Below are 24,474 nucleotides of genomic sequence, written 5' to 3'. Positions count from 1 at the left end.
AATGATTTTTAAGCCTGGAGACATGGATAGTGTATGTCAAAATCAAATAAAACTTTATTTGTCACATGCGCCGAATACAGCAAGTGTAGACTTTACCGTGAAATGCTTACTTACAAGCCCTTAACCAACAGTGCAGTTCAAGAAGAGTTAAGAAAATATTTACCAAATAAAATAAAAAATACAAATTATAAAAAGTAACACAATAACATAACAATAACGAGGATATTTACAGGGGGTACCGATACCGTGTCAGTGTGCGGGGGTACAGGTTAGTTGAGGTAATTTGTACATCTAGGTAAGGGTGAAGTGACTATCAATAGATAATAAACAGCGAGTAGCAGCAGTGTACAAAACAAATGGAGGGGGTGGGGTCAATGTAATAGTCCGGTGGCCATTTGATTAATTGTTCAGCAGTTTTATGGCTTGGGGGTAGAAGCTGTTAAGGAGCCTTTTGGTCCTAGACTTGGTGCTCTGGTACCACTGGCCGTGCGGTAGCAGAGAAAACAGTCCATGACTTAGGTGACTGGAGTCTGACAATTTTATGGGCTTTCCTCTGACACCGCCTATTATATAGGTCCTGGATTTCAGGAAGCTTGGCCCCAGTGATGTACTGGGTCATATGCACTACCCACTGTAGCGCCTTACGGTCAGATGCCGAGCAGTTGCCATACCAGGCGGTGATGCAACCAGTCAGGATGCTCTCGATGGTGCAGCTGTAGAACTTCTGGAGGATCTGGGGAACCATGCCAAATCTTTTCAGTCTCCTGAGGGGGAAAAGGTTTTGTCGTGCCCTCTTCATGACTGTCTTAGTGTGTTTGGACCATGATAGTTCGTTGGTGATGTAGAGACCAAGGAACTTGAAACTCTCGACCTGCCCCACTACAGCCCCGTTGATGTTAACGGGGGCCTGTTGGGCCCGCCTTTTCCTGTAGTCCACGATCAGCTCCTTTGTCTTGCTCACATTGAGGGAGAGGTTGTTGTCCTGGCACCACACTGCCAGTTCTCTGACCTCCTCCCGATAGACTGTCTCATCGTTGTTGGTGATCAGGCCTACCACTGTTGTGTCGTCAGCAAACTTAATGATAGTGTTGGAGTCATGTTTGGCCACGCAGTCGTGGGTGAACAGGGAGTACAGGAGAGGATTAAGTACACACCCCTGAGGGGCCCCAGTGTTGAGGATCAGCGTAGCAGACGTGTTGTTGCCTAGCCTTACCACCTGGGGGTGGCCTGTCAGGAAGTCCAGGATCCAGTTAAAGAGGGAGGTGTTTAGTCCCAGGGTCCTTAGCTTAGTGATGAGCTTCGTGGACACTATGGTGTTGAACGCTGAGCTGTAGTAATGAACAGCATTCTCACATAGGTGTTCCTTTAGTCCAGGTGGGAAAGGGCAGTGTGGAGTGCGATTGAGATTGCATCATCTTCAGATGAGAATGGGCAAGACAAAAGATTTATGTGCCTTTGAATGAGGTATGGTAGTAGGTGCCAGGTGCACCAGTTAGTGTTAAGAACTGCAACGCTGCTGGGTTTTTCAAGCTCAACAGTTTCCCATGAGTATCAATAATGATCCACCAAAGGACATCAAGACAATTTTACATAACTATGTGTAAGATTGGAGTAAACATGGACCAGCATCCTTGTAGAACGCTTTCGACACCTTGTAGAGTTCATGCCCTGAGGGAGGGGGGTGCAACTCAATATTAGGAAGGTGTTCCTAATGTTTGGTATTCTCAGTGTATGAATCAACCTTCAATATTATTTATTTATTTTGCATGTAAAATTACATCATCTATCTTAGATACCCATAATATTTCGCTAGAAGGCAGTGTGCCTTCACGGCATATAATGTAGTGTTGACGAATGAGGAAGTGATTCTATTTCTCCGTGTTTTTCTGTTAAAGCAAATAGTATGGATATACTGACAAGATACATGTCTCTCAGCCCGAGCAATGGGAGGGAGAAAGATTTTCCGCTGAATTGGGCCTCTCTTCCTCTCTGCTTAACGTTCCACAGTTTGCACCCCCACACAGTAGGTGGCAGAGTGCACTTTTAACATATGTTTGTGCCGTCATACCACACTATTTATGCGAGCTACAAACAAAGTACATTGAGACTTTGGTGAGTAACGCCTCTTTTAAATGCAGATATAATTGAAAATGTATTCGGGCATGCCAGTTTCTATTTACAACAGGTTTACCAACATTATATGCACTAACGTTACAGCTTGGCTAGCTAGCTACTGCTGGTAATGCATACATACGCCTAACTAACTAGTAATGAGCCAGCTACTGGCTCTGTATTAAGATGTGTAGTTCTCCTTTTATGTTTCACATTATTTAAACCCCTGAAAAACATTAACCTTGACCACTTGTTGTAGACAGTAACCGAGCCTTTGATCATGACTCTCAGTGCCATTAAACATAGCTCATTGGACGAAGACGTCTTCTGTGGGAGTTTGGTTAAGAGCCCCGACACTCAATCTGAACATTAACAGTCGTAGTTTACGCCACGGTAAGGTTTTGTATGTATAAGAACTTTATCTTTCATATCAGCAAGAAGAAGACAAAGGTTGCATTGATACACACCTTGATATGGATAGGGTTCATGTTCCCACTCAGGCCATGTTACAGCGCTTGTTTACAGAAAATAGACAGTGGTAACCACTTGTGCTAATTAGCCATCTAGCATGCACCTGACTGTGTAATTTTGTTGGATGGAGGCACCCATAGCTGTATGGATCTGTGCAAAACTGCTACAGTAAGTGTATCTCTTTTTTTTGAAGGATTCATTCTCGCAGATGCAGGTTAAGGGCCATATGTTTCGAACGCCGTATCGCAAGCAATGATTATTGACGTTTCTAAACGCTAAAACACAGCGTCGGGATTGTAGTTCACATGAGCCAGTCGTGGGCGAAGCTAATGGCTTAAAACTAGGGAGAAGGCAGATTATATTTTTTATTATTTCACCTTTATTTAACCAGGTAGGCCAGTTGAGAACAAGTTCTCATTTACAACTGCGACCTGGCCAAGATAAAGCAAAGCAGTGCGACAAAAAAACGACAACACAGAGTTACACGTGGGATAAACAAACGTACAGTCAATTACCCAATAGAAAAATATGTATACAGTGTGTGCAAATGAAGTAAGGAGGTAAGGCAATAAATAGGCCAATAGTGGCGAAGTAATTACAATTGAGCAATTTACACTGGAGTGATAGATGTGCAGATGAGGATGTGCAAGTAGAAATACTGGTGTGCAAAAGAGCAGAAAAACATATGGGGATGAGGTAGGTAGTTGGTTGGATGGGCTATTTACAGATGGGCTGTGTACAGCTGCAGCATCGGTAAGCTGCTCCGACAGCTGACGCTTAAAGTTAGTGAGGGAGATAAGTCTCCAACTTCAGTGATTTTTGCAATTCGTTCCAGTCATTAGCAGCAGAGAACTGTAAGGAAAGGCAGCCAAAGGGGGCTTTGGGGATGACCAGTGAAATATACCTGCTGGAGCGCGGTCGGTGTTGCTATGGTGAGATAAGGCGGAGCTTTACCTAGCAAAGACTTATAGATGACCTGGAGCCAGTGGGTTTGGCGACGAATATGTAGCGAGGACCAGCCAATGAGAACATACAGGTCGCAGTGGTGGGTAGTATATGGGGCTTTGGTGACAAAATGGATGGCATTGTGATAGCAAATTGGATGCAGTCTGAGTAGAGTGTTGGAGGCTATTTTCTAAATGACATCGCCAAAGTCAAGGATAGTCAGTTTTATGAGGGTAAGTTTGGCAGCATGAGTGAAGGAGGCTTTGTTGGAAACCGATTCTAGATTTAACTTTGGATTTCAGCGAGAGCGACATCATTGATATATACAGAGAAGAGTCGGCCCGATAATTGAACCCTGTGGCACCCCCATAGAGGCTGCCAGAGGTCCGGACAACAGGCCCTCCGATTTGACACACTGAACTCTGTCTGAGAAGTAGTTAGTGAACCAGGTGAGGCAGTCATAAGAGAAACCAAGGCTGTTGAGTCTGCCTATAAGAATACGGTGATTGACAGAGTCGAAAGCCTTGGCTAGGTCGATGAAGACGGCTGCACAGTATTGTCTTTCATCGATGGCGGTTATATCATTTAGGACCTTGGGCGTGATTGAGGTGCACTGGTGACTAGCTCGGAAACCAGATTGCATAGCTGAGAAGTTACGATGGGATTCGAAATGGTCGGTGGTCTGTTTGTTCACTTGGCTTTCGAAGACTTTAGAAAGGCAGGGCAGGATGGATATACAGTGGGGAGAACAAGTATTTGACAACCTGCAAAATCAGCAGTGTTTCCTACTTACAAAGCATGTAGAGGTCTAATTTTTATTATAGGTACACTTCAACTGTGAGATGGAATCTAAAACAAAAATCCAGAAAATCACCTTGTATGATTTTTAAGTAATTAATTTGCATTATTGCATGACATAAGTATTTGATCACCTACCAACCAGTAAGAATTCCGGCTCTCACATACCTGTTAGTTTTTCTTTAAGAAGCCCTCCTGTTCTCCACTCATTACCTGTATTAACTGCACCTGTCCACACACTCAATCAAACAGACTCCAACCTCTCCACAATGGCCAAGACCAGAAAGCTGTGTAAGGACATCAGGGATAAAATTATAGACCTGCACAAGGCTGGGATGAGCTACAGGACAATAGACAAGCAGCTTGGTGAGAAGGCAACAAATGTTGGCGCAATTATTAGAAAATGGAAGAAGTTCAAGATGACGGTCAATCACCCTCGGTCTGGGGCTCCATGCAAGATCACACCTCGTGGGGCATCAATGATCATGAGGAAGGTGAGGGATCAGCCCAGAACTACACGGCAGGACCTGGTCAATGACCTGAAGAGAGCTGGGACCACTGTCTCAAAGAAAACCATTAGTAACACACTACGCCGTCATGGATTAAAATCCTGCAGCGCACGCAAGGTCCCCCTGCTCAAGCCAGCGCATGTCCAGGCCCGTCTGAAGTTTGCCAATGACCATCTGGATGATCCAGAGGAGGAATGGGAGAAGGTCATGTGGTCTGATGAGACGACAATAGAGCTTTTTGGTCTAAACTCCACTCGCTGTGTTTGGAGGAAGAAGAAGGATGAGTACAACCCCAAGAACACCATCCCAACTGTGAAGCATGGTGGTGGAAACATCATTCTTCGGGAATGCTTTTCTGCAAAGGGGACAGGACGACTACACTGTATTGAGGGGAGGATGGATGGGGCCATGTATCGCGAGATCTTGGCCAACAACCTCCTTCCCTCAGTAAGAGCATTGAAGATGGGTCGTGGCTGGGTCTTCCAGCATGACAACGACCCGAAACACAGCCAGGGCAACTAAGGAGTGGCTCCGTAAGAAGCATCTCAAGGTCCTGGAGTGGCCTAGCCAGTCTCCAGACCTGAACCCAATACAAAATCTTTGGAGGGAGCTGAAAGTCCGTATTGCCCAGCGACAGCCCCGAAACCTGAAGGATCTGGAGAAGGTCTGTATGGAGGAGTGGGCCAAAATCCCTGCTGCAGTGTGTGCAAACCTGGTCAAGAACTACAGGAAACGTATGATCTCTAATTGCAAACAAAGGTTTCTGTACCAAATATTAAGTTCTGCTTTTCTGATGTATCAAATACTTATGTAATGCAATAAAATGCAAATGAATTAGTTAAAAATCATACAATGTGATTTTCTGGATTTGTTTTAAATTCCGTCTCTCACAGTTGAAGTGTACCTATGATAAAAAATTACAGACCTCTACATGCTTTGTAAGTAGGAAAACCTGCAAAATCGGCAGTGTTTCAAATACTTCTTCTCCCCACTGTACGTCTGTGACAGTTTGGGTCTAGAGTGTCTCCACTTTGAAGAGGGGGATGACCGCGACCACTTTCTAATCTTTAGGTATCTCAGATGATACGAGAGGTTGAACAGACTAGTAAAAGGGGTTGCAACAATGGCGGCTGATAATTTTAGGAAGAGAGGGTCCAGATTGTCTAGCCCAGCTGATTTGTAGGGATCCAGATTTTGCAGCTCTTTCAGAACATCAGCTGTCTGGATTTGGGTGAAGGAGAAGCGGGTGGGGGCTTGGCCCAGATGCTGTGGGGGGTGCAGAGCTGTTGGCCGGGGTTGGGGTAGCTAGGTGGAAAGCATGGTCAGCCGTAGAGAAATGCTTATTGAAATTTTAGATTATCGTGGATTTATCAGTGGTGACAGTGTTTCCAAGTCTCATTGCTGTGGGCAGCTGGGAGGAGGTGCTCTTATTCTCCATGGACTTTAGTGTCCCAGAACTTTTTGGAACTAGTGCTGAATAACGCCTAGTGTTCGAGAGCTAACGGTAACGCAGCTAGCTAGATGACAGCTGTCAAAATGTAATTTTATTGAACCTTTATTTTATCAGGGAGTCATACTAAAACTATAGTCTCTTTCACAGATGAGCCCTGAATTACAGAAAATACCTGTGTTGTAAAGTCTGGTCATATTGAGTGTCTCGGTATTGTCTCTGTGTCAGATACATTTGTACTCGTCTCAGACAGTGAGGACGTAATTTCTTCCCGAGACCCATTGTCAGCTCATAAAAACGCTTCACCAGGCTATATATATATATACTGCTCAAAAAAATAAAGGGAACACTTAAACAACACAATGTAACTCCAAGTCAATCACACTTCTGTGAAATCAAACTGTCCACTTAGGAAGCAACACTGATTGACAATAAATTTCACATGCTGTTGTGCAAATGCAATAGACAACAGGTGGAAATTATAGGCAATTAGCAAGACACCCCCAATAAAGGAGTGGTTCTGCAGGTGGTGACCACAGACCACTTCTCAGTTCCTATGCTTCCTGGCTGATGTTTTGGTCACTTTTGAATGCTGGCGGTGCTTTCACTATAGTGGTAGCATGAGACGGAGTCTACAACCCACACAAGTGGCTCAGGTAGTGCAGCTCATCCAGGATGGCACATCAATGCGAGCTGTGGCAAGAAGGTTTGCTGTGTCTGTGTCTGTCAGCGTAGTGTCCAGAGCTTGGAGGCGCTACCAGGAGACAGGCCAGTACATCAGGAGATGTGGAGGAGGCCGTAGGAGGGCAACAACCCAGCAGCAGGACCGCTACCTCCGCCTTTGTGCAAGGAGGAGCACTGCCAGAGCCCTGCAAAATGACCTCCAGCAGGCCACAAATGTGCATGTCTCTGCTCAAACGGTCAGAAACAGACTCCATGAGGGTGGTATGAGGGCCCGACGTCCACAGGTGGGGGTTGTGCTTACAGCCCAACACCGTGCAGGACGTTTGGCATTTGCCAGAGAACACCAAGATTGGCAAATTCGCCACTGGCGCCCTGTGCTCTTCACAGATGAAAGCAGGTTCACACTGAGCACATGTGACAGTCTGGAGACGCCGTGGAGAACGTTCTGCTGCCTGCAACATCCTCCAGCATGACCGGTTTGGCGGTGGGTCAGTCATGGTGTGGGGTGGCATTTCTTTGGGGGGCCGCACAGCCCTCCATGTGCTCGCCAGAGGTAGCCTGACTGCCATTAGGTACCGAGATGAGATCCTCAGACCCCTTGTGAGACCATATGCTGGTGCGGTTGGCCCTGGGTTCCTCCTAATGCAAGACAATGCTAGACCTCATGTGGCTGGAGTGTGTCAGCAGTTCCTGCAAGAGGAAGGCTTTGATGCTATGGACTGGCCCGCCCGTTCCCCAGACCTGAATCCAATTGAGCACATCTGGGACATCATGTCTCGCTCCATCCACCAACGCCACGTTGCACCACAGACTGTCCAGGAGTTGGCGGATGCTTTAGTCCAGGTCTGGGAGGAGATCCCTCAGGAGACCATCCGCCACCTCACCAGGAGCATGCCCAGGCGTTGTAGGGAGGTCATACAGGCACGTGGAGGCCACACACACTACTGAGCCTCATTTTGACTTGTTTTAAGGACATTACATCAGTTGGATCAGCCTGTAGTGTGGTTTTCCACTTTAATTTTGAGTGTGACTCCAAATCCAGACCTCCATGGGTTGATAAATTTGATTTCCATTGATCATTTTTGTGTGATTTTGTTGTCAGCACATTCAACTATGTAAAGAAAAAAGTATTTAATAAGAATATTTCATTCATTCAGATCTAGGATGTGTTATTTTAGTGTTCCCTTTATTTTTTTGAGCAGTGTATTAGTACCAGTCAAAGGTTTGGAAACACCTACACATTCAAGGGTTTTTCTTTATTTTTACTATTTTCTACATTGTAGAATAATAGTGAAGACATCAAAACTATGAAATAACACATGGAATCATGTAGTAACCAAAAAATGTTAAACAAATCTAAATATAATTTATATTTGAGATTCTTCAAAGTAGCCACCCTTTGCACACACAAAGTAGCCACCCTTTCTCTCAACCAGCTTCACCTGGAATGCTTGGAGTTCCCACATGCTGAGCACTTGTTGGCTGCTTTTCCTTCACTCTGCGGTCCAACTCATCCCAAACCATCTCAATTGGGTTGAGGTCGGGAGATTGTGGAAGCCGGGTTTTATTTATTTTTACTTAATCTTTATTTAACTAGGTCATCTGATGCAGCACTCATCACTCTCATTCTTGGTCAAATAGCCCTTACACAGCCTGGAGGTGTTGTTGGGTCATTTTCCTGTTGAAAAACAAATGATAGTCCCATTACGTGCAAACCAGATGGGATGGCGTATTGCTGCAGAATGCTGTGGTAGACATGCTGGGAAAGTGTGCCTTGAATTATAAATAAATCACCAACTGTGTCACCAGCAAATGCACACCATCACACCACCTACATGCATCACGGTCAGAACCACACATGCGGTTCTTGAATGAGTAAGTGTGGCAACTTTTTTGACTGGTACTGTATATATTCCTTTCTTGAAACATGAATATCTTAACAAATCTTAATGTTTGCGCAGTATTGAACCAATAGTCCTTCAGAGTGTGACAGGTTCGTGATTTAGAAAATACAGTCAACATTGCTTATACACACTACTTAGTCCCTACTGATGCGTATGAATGTAGTGTAGTGGCGGTATAGGACATATCAATTATGTATTACAATAGAGAAATCATGCACAAAGTAGCCTACACAATCGCAACCCGTGAAATATATTAACATGCACGCCGCACACTCAGCCTACTTTCAGCGGAATAAATCAAATCACATTTTATTAGTCACATGCGCTGAATACAACAGGTGTAGGTAGACCTTATGAGCCCCTAATCAACAATGTGGTTAAAAAATATATATCTATATATACGAATAAGAATTAAAAGTAACAAGTAATTAAAGAGCAGCAGTAAAATAACAATAGCGAGACTATACAGGGGGATACCGGTACAGAGTCAATGTGCGGGGGCAGTGGTTAGTCGAGGTAATATGTACATTTAGGTAGTTATTAAAGTGACTATGCATGGATAATAAACATAGTCGCAGTGGTGTAAAAGAGGGGGTGGGGGGGGAAATGCAAATAGTCTGGGTAGCCTATTGATTAAATGTTCAGGAGTTTTATGGCTTGGGGATAGAAGCTGTTTAGAAGCCTCTTGGACCTAGACATGGCGCTCCGGTACCGCTTGCGTTGCGGTAGCAGAGAGAACAGTCTGACTAGGGTGGCTGGAGTCTTTGACAATTTTTAGGGCCTTCCTCTGACACTGTATCATTTAGTTTACTTGATAGCTACCTACACAAATAGCTAGCTAGAATAAAGTGTTAATAACAAGATAAAACTTAATTTACATTTGGTAAGACCGCTTTAAGTTTCCCTGCATTAAAGTCCCCGGCCACTAGGTGCGCCGCCTCTGCGTGAGCGTTACAGCTCATTGAGTGCGGTCTTAGTGCCAGACTCAGTCTGTGGTGGTATGTAGACCGCTATGAAAAGTACAGATGATAAACTCTAGGTAGATAGTGTGGTCTACAGCTTATCATGAAATACTCTACCTCAGGCGAGCAAAACCTCAAGACTTTCTTAGGTATCGTGCACCAGCTGTTAATTACAAAAATACATAGTCTGCCGCCCCTTGTCTTATCAGACGCCACTGTTCTATCCTGCTGATACAGCGTATAACCAGCCAGCTGTATGTTGATCATGTCGTCGTTCAGCCATGACTCAGTGAAACAATCTATTACAGTTTTGAATGTCCCGTTGGTAGTTTAATCTTCCGCGTAGGTTATCCAGCCTATGTCAGAGTGCTATGGATGGGCCTGGGCGGACAGAGGCCCACCCAATGGGGAGCCAGACCCTGACAGGCCCACCCAATCAGATGTATGTGTTTTCAGCATTGTTGTGGACTTAGACCATCAAAATTGTATTTTCTATTAAATAAAGTGTACTTTTTTGGGGGGGGTGGTCTGGAAAACCATAACAAAAACTAGATTTTCACACAGGGTGCCTTTCGCTGCGTGGGCCATTTGGGAACTTTTTGGCAAAATTTGAGTATACCCACTTCTCCAGGCACCGCTACACCACTGTATAGGGCCGATGGAAAGACAGCAGTTACACACACAGTATGATGTTAAAGGATAAGCAGTCCATGAACTCGGACATAATAAGCCAGTAGATCCCAATCATAAGAATACAAAAACAGCCATTAAGCGTTTCCCAATCAAAATGTACAACTATTACTCCCGTTGCATGAAACAGTTAGCATACAAAGTAACCAGTGACTTAAAGTGAAACTGACAGCCTTTCAATTGCTTTGCTGATATGAAACAAACAGACAATCATAATATCAGTCAAGAGGTTTTAAAAATAGGTTATATTTGACTCAACGTTCCATGGCATACGCTAAGGCATTGTTGGCAGAATAGATTAATACAGTTCAATGCATGATTAATATAATTCATCAATACATTTCTTGGTAGTCCAGAAAGTATTTTTATCAGGTTGTAAATTACATCTGGCCTGGTACATTGTTTGCTGCCTCCATTCGGATGCACTGTTTCAATGACTCAATATTCTGGACAAAAACTGACAAATGTAACCAAGGCTGGGAATGTCAATACATTCAAACTAGCAATGATCACAAGTCAGTCATAATGTGGCTAATAGGCTAATGTATCTATTTATGTAGCACGCTAAAAACACAGCCTAATGTTAGCTAGGAGGATGACATGCCATTGGAGGAGTGGGTGGGTGAGTGACTGACTTTTTCCCCCTCATTGTTTTTTGGTGGCTATACACCGCTAGAGAAGCAGGTTTCATTTGGTTAGCTAGCAAGAATTTGTACAACGATTATACAGTAAGCATATCTCTTGCGTTTGCAAATTCACTCTGGCCATCTACTTCAATTTCAGAGCACTCTCGTCTGTGTGCCAGAGCGCAGAACTGATGAATTTATGAACGCGGAACACCTGCTGAATATGACCGATATCAGTAAACGTAGGGGGGAAAAAGTTATAGTTAATCAAGAACGCTGTAGATTACATGTAAGCAACTCTACTACGCCGAGTAAAATGGTCAGAGTGAGGTGTTCTCATTTGTGTCTGGGAGTAGCAAGCTAGCCAACTTTAGCCAGTTAGCTTGGGGACAAGCATGCATTGTCAGGCAAGCTACAGAAGGAAGAGTAGGTTACAATTCCCTATGGTTTATCAGTGCAATTTTTACGGCCAACTAGCCGAAAAAGTTTGAGTGTTTATCTAATGTTCCTTCATTAGATTTGAGCTTATCTTGCTCATAACTGAGGGAGAGAGTCTACCTTTTCATGGTTGTTTGGTCAATAGGACTGTAAAGTTCCAAAATGTAAGAGGATTCCTGTGGTGTTTACATATTTGCAGAAATCCATTCGGGTTTATTTTGTGGCTTTTGGCGAATGCGTTCTAATGATCTAAAGTCGCGCTGTTCAACTGCCTGTAAACACACAGTCCAGTTCAAAGTGAATGATGGTAGCCCCGGGTGGCAAATGGCTTGTTTGTAAAGGTCTACTGTCGCTCTGATTGGCTACAGCGCACCGGTCTGAGTGTTTTTATTCGGTTTTATTTGCTGCAGTGTCTATTAATTGTCCAAACGCACGGCCACTTTCCCACTCTATATTGCTATAGCATTTTAACAAATGCCTTCCCAAACATTCTAAGAATTTATGAAAATGACTAAGTGGTAGCTTGTCAGACCATTTTAAAGTGTCCTTCTTTCTAGGGGTGTATATGAACAGATTTGAGTAAGGTTTCATATTGCTAAAATGCTGTCCGTTTCACTTTAAATGCAACAATGTTTCACACGCACACAAGTTATTTTCAAAGAGATGTCTAACGGCAAGCATGCTGCAGTAAAAAATCCAGTTCCACTCACCAGATGATGATCATTTGAAACTTAACTTCTTGTTGAAAGTTATTCTTGAAAAGGGAGAAGCTAACAAATTAGCAACAACATCCTCTTTGATAACACCTGCTGCAGCCGCTGCAAACTAGCTAGCTAGACCGTGGGAAAACTACTGCTCGCTATTGCACAGTGACCTATTGGCCTTCAAGAAGGCAGAAGTTTTTGTAAAAACGATCCCACTTATTAAGTCAAAATGTGATTGGTTGATTCCACTGTCACTCCAAAAATGTTACCTAATACAGTTGAGCATTTCACTTAAGGTCTACTACACCTGTTGAATTTGGCACATGTGACAAATAAAATTTGATTTGATTTGAATGGCAGATGCCTTTTTATCTAGCTTCTGATGGCTTAGCCAATGGCTGACTTGGATAGCTAGATTTATCTCCCCAGAGACCAGCACAGAAAAATCCTAATTGGATATTTTTTCTCTCTTTAGTGTTAACCCTTTCCAACAAAACTAAAGAGATTAAATCAGAACATCATTGAAAATAATTATTATTATAATAATAATTAATTAATAGAGTGGCTCTATTTTCCCTCAGCATGCATTGTTTCACTATTCTGAATGTCTAAAGAATCCATATGTTCTGAAATATGAACACAGAAATACTGGACATTTTGAACTCTTATTATGGTGATTTGACCATTTACAATCATGGTCTTGACTCAGACTCGATTTGCTCCCGAACACAACACTGGAAAATACACACCAATTTTTATTTTATTTTAGATTGTTAAAAAGTATTATGTCTTGTGTGGACTTATACACTATGTTTTTAATGGAGATTTGTATTTATGAAGGTGCAAGAGTTCAATATTGTTAGTTTGTGGGATGTACTCTATTTGTCTGACATCTATTTTCTCTTCCTATAAGATAGCTTGAACAATAAATAGATGTATAATTCTACCAGCCAGGCGTGATCTACATTCCACCTTTCTGGTCTTCCAACCCACCCCCAGGTACAGTAACAACATGTCTTCTGGCCCACCTCAGTCGCCCGCAGTGGCTAAGACAGAGGTGACTGTCGAAGGAGAATGCCCTCTCCTCGCCGCCACCTTTGCCTACTGGGACAACATCCTGGGCCCACGGGTGCGCCACATCTGGGCTCCCAGGTGTGAGCAGCCGCTGTTGCTGAGTGACGGTGAAGTCACCTTCCTGGCCAATCACACGCTGAACGGGGAGATTCTGCGCAGTGCCGAGTGTGGAGCGGTGGACGTCAAGTTCTTCGTCCTAGCTGAGAAGGGTGTCATCATTGTCTCGCTGATCTTTGACGGCGAGCTGAAGGGTGACAAGAACACGTGTGCCCTGTCCATTATTCTTCCACAGACAGAGCTGGCCTTCTACCTGCCCCTGCACACTGTCTGTGTGGAGAGGCTCAAACACATAATCCGCAAGGGACGCATCTGGATGCAGAAAGTAAGTGTTCAGATTTTAAGTTCCAAGTCTATCCCCTACTAGGCCATCCCCTTAAGGCAGTGTTTCTCAATCCATCACTGGTGAAATTGACTATCATTATAGGCCAGTACTATCACCTGAATCACCTAGCCTGCCATGCCGGTATTTGTCATTGACATACAGGGCTACAACATAATTTCTGTGCTGACATCAGAGATTGTCCCCATCATGGAGCTGCTGTCCTCCATGAAGACACACAGTGTCCCAGAGGACATAGACGTGAGTATCAGAAGCCATTGTGCACATTTGGCAACACTTTCATCGTGCAAAAAATACAGTAAAGCTCACTATACTCTGCAGACCCATTTATGTTACAACTTTGCTTTTTAAAAGTTAGCGGGGTCTGAAATTGACAACCTTGACAACCTTTTGTTTTTTTTACTAATACAATTTCTGAGATTTTGTTGTCCTCAACTATTGACACCCCTGTCTTCAATATTTCACCTTGCAAGGATAATGACACAGCCTTTTTCTAAAATGCTTTGAGTTGGAGAACACATTGGGATGGATCTTAGACCACTTCTCCTTCCAGATCCTTGATATCCTACATCTGGGCTTATGGACTGACTGTCCTCTTCAACAGGTTTTCAAGCAGACCTGGGCAGGGGGGCTGGCCAACAACTGATGAGAGTGTGAAATAACACAAGCGTAGACCAAAATGGACCTTTCTCCAGGGAAATGACCCAGGACTTTTATTCAGGGAACGAAACAACAGAATGCGCCACGGCGCTGGGTAGCAATAAAACCAAACCCCACCTAGCTCGTCTTTGAGCCTTTCTACACAGGTCTTCCGGTCCCTCTCTGCTACCGGACATCTAAGCTGTTTACCGGCATATCCAACAAAATAAAAAAAAATCCAACAGTATTGTCCTTAGGTCTACAGCCAAGTAACATCCGGTAGGTTCCTGTCCAGTGTGGGTTTGATATCCCTCCCAGTGCATGTCAGCTTTTTTTTAAATTTCTTTTTTAAATTTATATATTTTTCATTTACCTTTTATTTAACTAGGCAAGTCAGTTAAGAACAAATTCTTATTTTCAATGACAGCCTAGGAACAGTGGGTTAACTGCCTTGTTCAGGGGCAGAACAGCAGCTCGGGGATTCGATCCAGCAACCTTTCGGTTACTGGCCCAACGCTCTAACCACTAGGCTACCTGCCGCTCCAGCAGCTCCTGCTGCTCCAGACCAAAAAACTGATCTGGCCAAAGCCAGATTAAAACAGCCACCACCCAATCTCCAAGTAGTTATATCAAGTAGTAGTTTTCTCAGATCTGTATTCAAATTGTTTTAAAAAGTAATACTTTCTGAGATGTGTATTCAAATTGTTTTAAAAAGTAGTTATTTTTTGGGATCTATATTCAAGTAGTTGTTCCACTGGAAAAATTGTTACTTTCCACAAAGCATAGTTATCTCAGGTCTTGAAACCCCCATGTTTTTAGTTGAAGAAGGTAGTTCATACGCTTGGACCGAAGGATATCAAGGATCTGGAAGAATTCTGTATGGATGAATGGTCTAAGATCCCTCCCAATGTGTTCTCCAACTCATAAAAGATTTTAGGAAAAAGGCTCAGTGCTGTTATCCTCGCAAGGTGAGGTATTGAAAACGGGTGTCAATCATTTTTACCCATACCTTTTTGAGAAAGATTATTACTTGTAAAACAAAATCTATTTTCTGAGCAATTATGTTAGTATAATATAATTTCCCCCCCCCCCTTTTTTTTGAGCATACAAATTTTTAGCTATATTGTATTTATTTTTTATCGTCATTTTTGCTCATCTTTATCAAAGCTGTCAATCATTTCTGACCCCACTGTATGTCCATGAGAAGGAGACTATTATGCCTGCAGTTCACTGTCACATTATCACATGGGTATCCAAGAATGATATCCAACTAGTTTCACTGATATGTTAAGTCTTGCACAGCTTTCATTACCATGCAAAAACCCCAGTTGAAAATGAAACTAAAACTTCAAAGCCTCCACAATTTCTGTGGAAAAGAAAGCTGAAAGTTCTAACCACTGAGGCTCCACTGACGCTTTAATTATCATTTTGATGTTCATCAATGAGATGTAAAAATGTGCTAAGTCACACACAATTCCACAATAATTTGAGGATTAGACTACTCAAATTCGGGCAATAACTACTCTGTCTCACTAATGTTACAGTAGGCAAACATTTTTATCTTGTCCTTCATGTTGAGGACTATTTCACCAAAGAACTCTTGTTTGTTCCATCTGTGTTAGATCAAGGACACCATCCTAAATGATGACGACATTGGAGACAGCTGCCATGAAGATTTCCTGCATAAGTAAGCACTTTTATTGTAGGCCTATCTGCTTCATTCTGAAAATTGGAAGCATCTGCCTGTAAGTTGTCTACCTGTTTTTTGTTTTTTTTTACAGTACCCAGAACCATTCTGTGACTATTTAACCATAGGAAAATTATAAATACTGCAATGCAGTGTTGACTAAATTGAGCTCTGAGACTGATAAGTAATCTCTATTAACTAATGTTGCCAACAAGTGGAAAACCCTGCACATTATCAAGAAACAACCTTGAGTGCCCCTGCTTTTCTTTTTGTGGGATAGTCACAGGGTTAAAAAAAAATTTCACTCTCCTTCAGGTTAACAGCTTTTCTCTCTGTTTTATCCAAACTGGGCAGGTCCATTAGGTACACATTGCTTACCTTGCACACTATATTTGTGATGAGATTGTAGTTATCAGGGGAATGCAGTTATGCACCCCCTGACAAATCTGTCTAAACATCATTATCTTAACTGCCTGTGGAGATGACAAATGCACTGCAAGTCATAATTTCTTTACTCAGCTTTTAAGTGTTCTTGCAGTAGTCAGGAAACACTTATGTCACTTTAGAGACCTATATTAAAGTCATATTTTTATGACAAACACGTGGACACATTTTAATGTTGCTCATGTTCTCATTATGCTAAATTAATATCAAGTGACTATTCCTCATCCTTGGCATTAATAAAAAATACACACCAATGAAATTGCCTCCGTCTCTCAGGGCAATCAGTTCTCATCTCCAAACGTGTGGCTGCTCCATGGTGGTCGGAAGCAACCCAGACAAAGTCAACAAGGTACTGACAGGCTGCCAATACTCTGTGCTTAACACATACATACATACATACATTGGCTGCTGTATCAGCATATGTATTCACACTCATGCACACAGTACTTGTATAAAAAATGTCTATACACAGGCGTGTCTGCATATGTTATTGTGTATCTACAAACAAATTGCAGCATACAAAATCTGACATTACAGGTTAACACGCGCACACACCCACACTCTCCTCCAAATCCTCTCTCCCTCACTAAAATGCAGATGTGTTGTGAGGAATTCCACGTTGATATTTATTTGTGTTTTCTTGTGCTCTAGATAGTGCGAACACTGAGCCTTTTCCTCACCCCTGCTGAGAGGAAGTGCTCTCGGCTCTGTAAAGCTGACTCCTCTTTCAAGTACGACACAGGACTGTTTGTACAAGGCCTCCTCAAGGTACCACGCCACTCTAAATTACAGTTCTCTAATGCTGGTCCTGGAGAGCCAGTGGATGTGCAGGCAATTTTTGTATATATTTATTTTTAGCACTAACGCACTAAAAGCGATCTTCGGTCCAATGTGTTCAATGAGGGTTACTTACTTTTGTTTTCTCACATCTTGATTATCCCATTGTAAGTGCATGCAAATTAATAGTCATGCAAAGTAAGTATTTTATTTCAAACCAAGGCCTCAAAAAATGAACAAAAGGTCATAGCTTAACAGACTGCTAGTTTGGCATTGTGATCCCCCTCATTACTCTCCCCCTCCTTTCTCCAAACCAAGGACTCCACTGGCAGCTTCGTCTTGCCCTTCCGCCAGGTGCTGTACTCGCCCTACCCGACCACGCACATCGACGTGGACATCAACACGGTGAAGCAGATGCCACCCTGCCATGAGCACACGTACAACCAGCGCCTCTACATGCGCTCGGAGCTCAGCACGCTCTGGAAGGCGGCCAGCGAGGATGACATCGCCCCCGATGCTGTCATTCACACCGATGAGTCCTTCACCCCCAACCTGTATGCTTTCTTCTCTCCTGTTCTGTTATTCCAATTAGATTGGAATTGCCTGTGTTTATTTAGATGCCTAACAGCATTGATTGATTTATTTCATATGTATAAACATTTTATGTCTTGTTTACATTAACATTCATGAAAGATGTGGATGTTATTCTGTTTTTATGACCACTAAAAGCTCCACTCTTTTCTCAGAAATATTTTTCAGGACGTTATGCATAAAGACACTCTGGTGAAGTTATTTATAGATGAGGTAAGACACCAGAAAAAAGGAAGCAACAATATTTGTGGTGCTGAAAAATGGTCTCCTCATATGTCGGCCTTTTGTTGGCTTATCAGGGCCAACAATAATAGTTGATTCTCGGTTTTGTTCTCAGGTGTTCATGCTGAAGCCAGGCCTCAATCTGCGAAGTACTTACTTAGCCCAGTTCTTGCTGATCCTTCACAGGAAGGCTCTCACGCTACTCAAATACATTGAAGATGAAACGTAAGTTACCTCCCGCTATGGAAGCAGATGTAATTGGTTTCAATAGGACTTTTGTCCCAGCACAGCAGGACACCGTGTAATACAACTTTTTTTATGTTTGAATTCCCCACCCTCAGGCAAAAGGGAAAGAAGCCTTTCCGCTCCTTGCGCAGCTTGAAGACAGACCTCGACCTGATGGTGGAAGGTGACCTGAATATTGTCATGGCTTTTGCTGAGAAGCTGAGGGCTGGACTGCACTCCTTTGTATTTGGGAAGCCATTCTACACCAGTGTACAGGAGCGAGATGTGCTCATGAGTTTTTGACTCTTATCCTCATGACTTATGTTTGTTTCTTATCTTTAATTATTTCTTATTATTGTAGCATTGTCAATAAGGAACCTGCAAGTAAGCATTTAATTGGACGGTGTATACCAAGGTTATTATAGTAAACTAAAATTGTAAAAACAATATAGTAAACAAATAAACATATGCTGAAACGTATAATATACTGCAAAACGAACTAAAACAAAATAGAGGCCATCATAAATTATTTGTTTTTTTCCCTTCTAAACAAATCTAATACGATGTAACCTTTTTTTCTAATGGGGTTTTTGAGCTTCTGAATATGGTGGGTAAGTACTGCCAGTAGATGCCGAGGTTTCAAATAGGCTTAGTTTGTGCATTGCTATCACTAGCTAACAGGGAAGAAATCTGAGGGTGAGCGCAGAGCCGGACTGGGCTAAGCTAGAACAGCTTGTGAAGTTGGAGCCGTTCACAATCTACAACGACAAACTTCAGACTGACAGCCAGTCGCTGTCTGATGGGGTGCCGTGCCTTCTCACTTGCAATCTACTACTACTGGGGGAGAGGATGAGAAAGTCACCTCCGGCAAGGATGGCTGTTTATCCTAAGCTGTGGCACTGGATCTGGTTTCTGCCCCTGCATCCCAAGAGTTCGTGGAGAGGATATTCTTTGTCCGTGGGCAACTGTCATCAGGCTTGAGAAACCGAACGACCACCTCTCTGGAACGCAGTCTTCTTGAGAATGAACCAGAAGATCTTGTTTGGTGGACCAGAAACACACACACAAGCTGGCTGGCTTTGAACTGATAGATTTGTGAATGTGTTGCTTATGTTTTTGCTGTTGCAGCCATTTTTATTAACCTATTTGAAGGGCTTAGTCAGTGATACGTGTTTAATATTACATAAACATAACATGTCAAATGTGCCATGACTTCATTTGTTTTTTCCTTTCTGTCAGGTAAAGGTACTTGATTCTTATATTTACTAAATTTAAAAAAGCATTGGATTTGTGTTAACATGGGCAAGAGTTTCCTTCCACCATATTTCTTACACCAGTCTTGGTGTTTATCCTTTTAAATCCAAGTCACATTAGGATTGATTTATAATTTAAACCTAACCAAACCTATCTCCTGGACATGGAGTTGTATGGAGGCCTCTAGTGTAGGGTTTCCCAAACTCGGTCCTGGGCCATAGACTTGATCCCTCTTCATGAACCGGTGGGAGTCATGATAGCCGGGTCATCGGGTGGGATCAGCCAATGAAGTTTACTTGTTAAGAAGAAAATGTACTATTTCAATATGGGAGGTGGCCTCAGTTGCGCTGCCCATGCTCTCACAGAAGCCATCATGATTCAAAGCCTATCCCCTTATGTATTACTGCCCCCCCCCCCTGGCAAGAAGTGACATCCCCAAAAAAACGAACTATAGACCTACAACACACAGGCTTTCTGTCCCTAAAACTAAAAACAATAGAATTGTTTTTCTTAAACTAAATAAAAACAAGTAAACCAAGTCTGATTTAACAAACTAAACTGAATTTCAAATTAAAAACAAACAATAGAAATAACTAATATTAAATCACAAAACTATAATAACCTTGACGTATACCATACGTATCCTGTACATAAGACTAATAAAACTTAACTATCATGTCTTGAAATGGGTAAGACATTTACATGTGATTTGTCCAAAAGCTGCCTTTTATTAGGGAGACATTTTCTGTCCACTAAACAGTGTTTGAAATGTGCAAAAACAATACAGAATTTCCAAAGGTCCACATTTCAGATGTTGAATTTTTGGAGGATCTCTGTCCTATTTGAAGTCCAAACACTCAATGTCTTATTGAAAGCGTGAGTCTGGTGTCTTCAGTGTCTGTTTGGTACAACAAGCACTTGACTGGACTTCACTTTATTTGTGAAACTTGAATGTTTGGATACCTTTCATATCAATGTTAGCACACTGATTGTACAACATGTTTAATTACATGGTGGAAATCCAGAGTTAATGTAGTCTTTCTGTTGAGTGACAGACTAGAACAGCCATGTCTAGGTTATGAACCATAATTGCCCTTTGCAGTGCCAATACTTCATGCTTACATGGTAGCCTATTGTAGAGCTTTAGGTTGGCAAAATGATAATTACAAGAGGGACAACTTCATCTGATGCACGTATGGTCAACACACCCTCTGGTTTTGTTATAATGAACCATTTGCATGAGATATGGTCTTGAATTTGAGCACATTGCAATTATGGATATATACTGTAGTTCTGAGCATGCATGCTGATTGTTGACAAGAGACAGGTAGTTTTTAGTAATTGTTTTTCACATGTACATCTTGATGGTTATAGAATGAATTATTAATGTAACTTATGAGGTATAATGTGATACACCAGGCCATATCATATCGGTATCATGTCTTGCCATACTTGTCATCATATAGTTGCCATTGATGATTCTAAATGCATCTTAATGTTTAATGTTTTATCGTATAGCATCTTTGACTCATCAACTTTGACTCAAGTGGCCTTAACTTATTTTCTCACAAACTTTCATTGGCAGATGTGGTTTATGGCGTATGCCAATGAGAACTTAATATTGTTCACCCCACTGGCCTTCATGCTGATGCAGTGTTCAAATTGTATTCTAACATTTGTCAATGCATCCATGATAATAAATAAATGTGTCAATACAAAATGGTATGCATATTTACTACAATTAGTTTACACATTTACTAGTCTTACAGAATGTGCATAGAAACGATGTCTAAATGATTTACAATCCATTCGGAAAGTATTCAGACCTCTTGACTTTCCACATTTACATTACAGCCTTATTCTAAAATAGATTAAAAAAAAGAAATCCTCAATCTACATACAATACCCCATAATGACAAAGCAAAAACAGTTTTTTTTAAATTGTTGCTAATTAAAAAATAAACTGATATCACATTTACATAAGAATTCAGACCCTTTACTCAGTCCTCACGTCTTCTTGGGAATGACGCTACAAACTTGGCACACCTGTAATTGGGGAGTTTCTCCAATTCTTCTCCACAGAGCCTCAAGCTATGTCAGGTTGATTGGGGAGGGTTGCTGCAAAGCTATTTTCAGGTCTCTCCAGAGATGTTCAATCGGGTTCAAGTCCGTGCTCTGGCTGGGCCACTCAAGAACATTCCGAGACTTGTCCTGAAGCCACTCCTGCATTGTCTTGGCTGTGTGCTTAGGGTTGTTGTCCTGTTGGAAGGTGAACCTTCGCCCCAGTCTGAGGTCCTGAGCGCTCTGGAGGAGGTTTTCATCAAGGATCTCTCTGTACTTTGCTACGTTCAGCTTTCCCTCGATCCTGACTAATCTCCTAGTCCCTGCCGCTGAAAAACATCAACACAGCATTTTTGCTCTGATATGCACTGTCAACTGTGGGACCTTATATAGACAGGTGTGTGCCTTTCCAAATAATGTCCAATCAATTGAATTTACCACAGGTGGACTCCAATCAAGTTGTAGAAACATCAAGAATAATCAATGGAAACGGGATGCACCTGAGCTCAATTTCAAGTCTCACAGCAAAGGGTCTGAATACTTATGTAAATAAGGCATCCTTTTTATTTTTAATACATTTGCAAAAATGTTTAACCTGTTTTTCGCTTTGTTATTAGTCAGTATTGTGTGTAGATTGAGGAAAAACATTAATTTAATCAATTTTAGAATAAGGCTATAATGTAACAAAATGTGAAAAAAGTCAAGGGGTCTGAATACTTTCCAAATGTGCTGTATACAGTACATTACATAAGACAATGTAAAAAGACATTTGTGATTGTATGATCAAACATTTTATACATAAATGCATTAGATCAGGGATCATCAACTAGATTCAGCCGCGGGACAATTTTTTCTTGAGCAGATAGCCGGGGGGCCAGATTGAGCGCAAGAAGCCTAAACATATGTAATATTTGACTAAATCAATCATTTCAGACTTTGATTACATTTGGGAACATTGCCTTGCTTAGGGTGCCGTCTTTCGGATGGGACGTTAAAACAGGTGTCCTGACTCTGTGGTCATTCAAAATCCCATGGCTCTTATTGTAAGAGCAGGGGTGCCTGGAGAAGTGGGTATAGTTACATTTAGCTGAAAAAAATACAGCTCCCTTGGCGAAGGATTTTTTTGTTTGTAATTATATGAGAAACAGTGACATACACTCTGAATGACCTAAAATGATAAATCTCCTATTGGTCTTTCACAGTCAGGCCAACCCAAGCTGTACTCTGCAGTAGGCTAAAAGTAGGCCAACTATTGAAACAAACTGTTTCAGAAATTCACAAGTGTCTGTTTTCATTCTGAAAGTCACACCTTTTTTTTTTTCACAGAAAAACTCAGTATTTTTTAAGCCCATAATAATTCTTAAAACACACCAGGAGACCCGTTTTTGTTGAGTAGTTACCCTTTAATTCAAGTGTGCAGGCACCTAGCACTATTGTTTGATTAGTGGTGTTTCTGTAGCATGAGATGGAGTTTGCAAAAGGAATGGCCACTGGATTGATTCAAATAATCATCATGATATCATTCTGACATGGGCTACCATCAAGCAGAAGACGGTTAGGCCTACGGTATCGCTATATTTTTCCTGTTTGAATTGTTTAAAACCTGGATGTTTTACTTCATATTATGAGGCATGTCTTACCTTACTTAAAAATAGCCTATAGCCAAAATCCCACCATAGAAACGTGGAGGCAATTATTTGTATAAAGACTCACTCATATGCGTTCCCCTGTTCTATTGGTTTAATTTCAACTTTATTTCACTGTCTAGCAGCCAAAGGCATTATCCTAATCATATTAGCAACCCCTGATAGTTGTTGCATCTTTAAATCCCCCCTCTTTCTAACGGATATTTCCATCTCTGTCCATGAAACCACTTGCATGTGCGGTGCGAATTTTAGAACGGTATTTTAGTTTATCAACATGTTAAGCTAAACATTCCGATCTGTTCTATCAGTCCTATTGATTGATACGCGTATACCTTCACTACTTTGATAAGTATCAGTGGCGACACTGAAAAATAAGCGGTTATACCTGATTATACCCGCCACTACAACATTGGGGTGTTCACCCTGGTGTCATGACTAAATTCCCAACGTAGCCACCTAATCATCTCCCTCATTCCTAATGTACATACAGTATATCACTCCTTACCTCTCCACCTGATAGCTGATGTATGGTGAGCGTTGGGCCGCGGCTTTTGTGGAGCGATGGGTAATGATGCTTCGTGGGTGACTGTTGTTGATGTGTGCAGAGGGTCCCTGATTCGCGCCCGGGTCGGGGCGAGGGGACGGACTAAAGTTAAACTGTTACACATGCATCACTAAAGTGTGTGCTACACATTGATGGTGGATGAGGGGAGTTTCCCCCTACTATGTAAAGCAATTTGAGTACCTCAGCTGGTAGAAAAGTGCTATATATATATTTTTTTTTTAATCCAATCAATTATTATTTATATACAATCACATGTCTCTATTATGCCTAGGAATATTTGGGAACATATTTCCTAATTTAAAAATCAATTGGAGCTGATTCTGGGTTTTTTACAGTATTATATCCAAAAATTATATTCCACAAAAGTTTTAGTTGTATTTATTTTGCGCTCAAAACACGGCGGGACAAATAAAACGACCCGCGGGGCAAATTCGGTTCCTGGGCGGCCAGTTGGGAAACCCTGCATTAGATAGTACTCAGGTCGTGCATAATAATAAAAACATTACAGTTGATACGCTGAAATAAATGTCAATCTTCAAAGTGGGTTGTACTTTGTCAAATCCGTTGTCTTAATTGGTTGATTTATCGCCCACAAT

The 24,474-nt window shown here is 42.0% G+C and overlaps 1 protein-coding gene and 1 long non-coding RNA gene across 4 annotated transcripts; one reads left to right on the top strand and one right to left on the bottom strand.

Moving 5' to 3' along the window:
• The first annotated feature begins 1,896 nt into the window (after positions 1 to 1,896).
• c9orf72 (C9orf72-SMCR8 complex subunit) lies at positions 1,897 to 21,326 on the top strand. Of its 3 annotated transcripts, none has more exons than XM_071382635.1 (10): positions 1,897 to 2,112; positions 13,293 to 13,749; positions 13,912 to 14,007; positions 16,029 to 16,093; positions 16,814 to 16,886; positions 17,189 to 17,305; positions 17,633 to 17,868; positions 18,061 to 18,118; positions 18,243 to 18,352; positions 18,469 to 21,326. In XM_071382635.1, exons 1-10 carry the CDS (start codon positions 2,051 to 2,053, stop codon positions 18,653 to 18,655), a joined length of 1,461 nt encoding a protein of 486 aa, XP_071238736.1. In that variant the 5' UTR covers positions 1,897 to 2,050; the 3' UTR covers positions 18,656 to 21,326. The 3 variants fall into 3 exon arrangements, with proteins under 3 accessions (XP_071238736.1, XP_071238738.1, XP_071238737.1); XM_071382637.1 differs by lacking the exon at positions 1,897 to 2,112 and adding an exon at positions 2,150 to 2,505; XM_071382636.1 differs by lacking the exon at positions 1,897 to 2,112 and adding an exon at positions 2,558 to 2,751.
• Positions 20,859 to 24,382, bottom strand: LOC139563734 (uncharacterized). The gene is made up of 2 exons (XR_011672630.1): positions 23,819 to 24,382; positions 20,859 to 21,996 (listed from the first exon to the last, which is right to left on the bottom strand). It is a non-coding gene; the product is annotated as an uncharacterized lncRNA (long non-coding RNA).
• Between the last annotated feature and the right edge of the window lie 92 nt (positions 24,383 to 24,474).

The sequence above is a fragment of the Salvelinus alpinus genome, chromosome 34 (assembly GCF_045679555.1).
Source record: "Salvelinus alpinus chromosome 34, SLU_Salpinus.1, whole genome shotgun sequence".
Lineage (NCBI taxonomy): Eukaryota > Metazoa > Chordata > Actinopteri > Salmoniformes > Salmonidae > Salvelinus > Salvelinus alpinus.
This window is presented reverse-complemented; position numbering and strand designations above follow the sequence as displayed.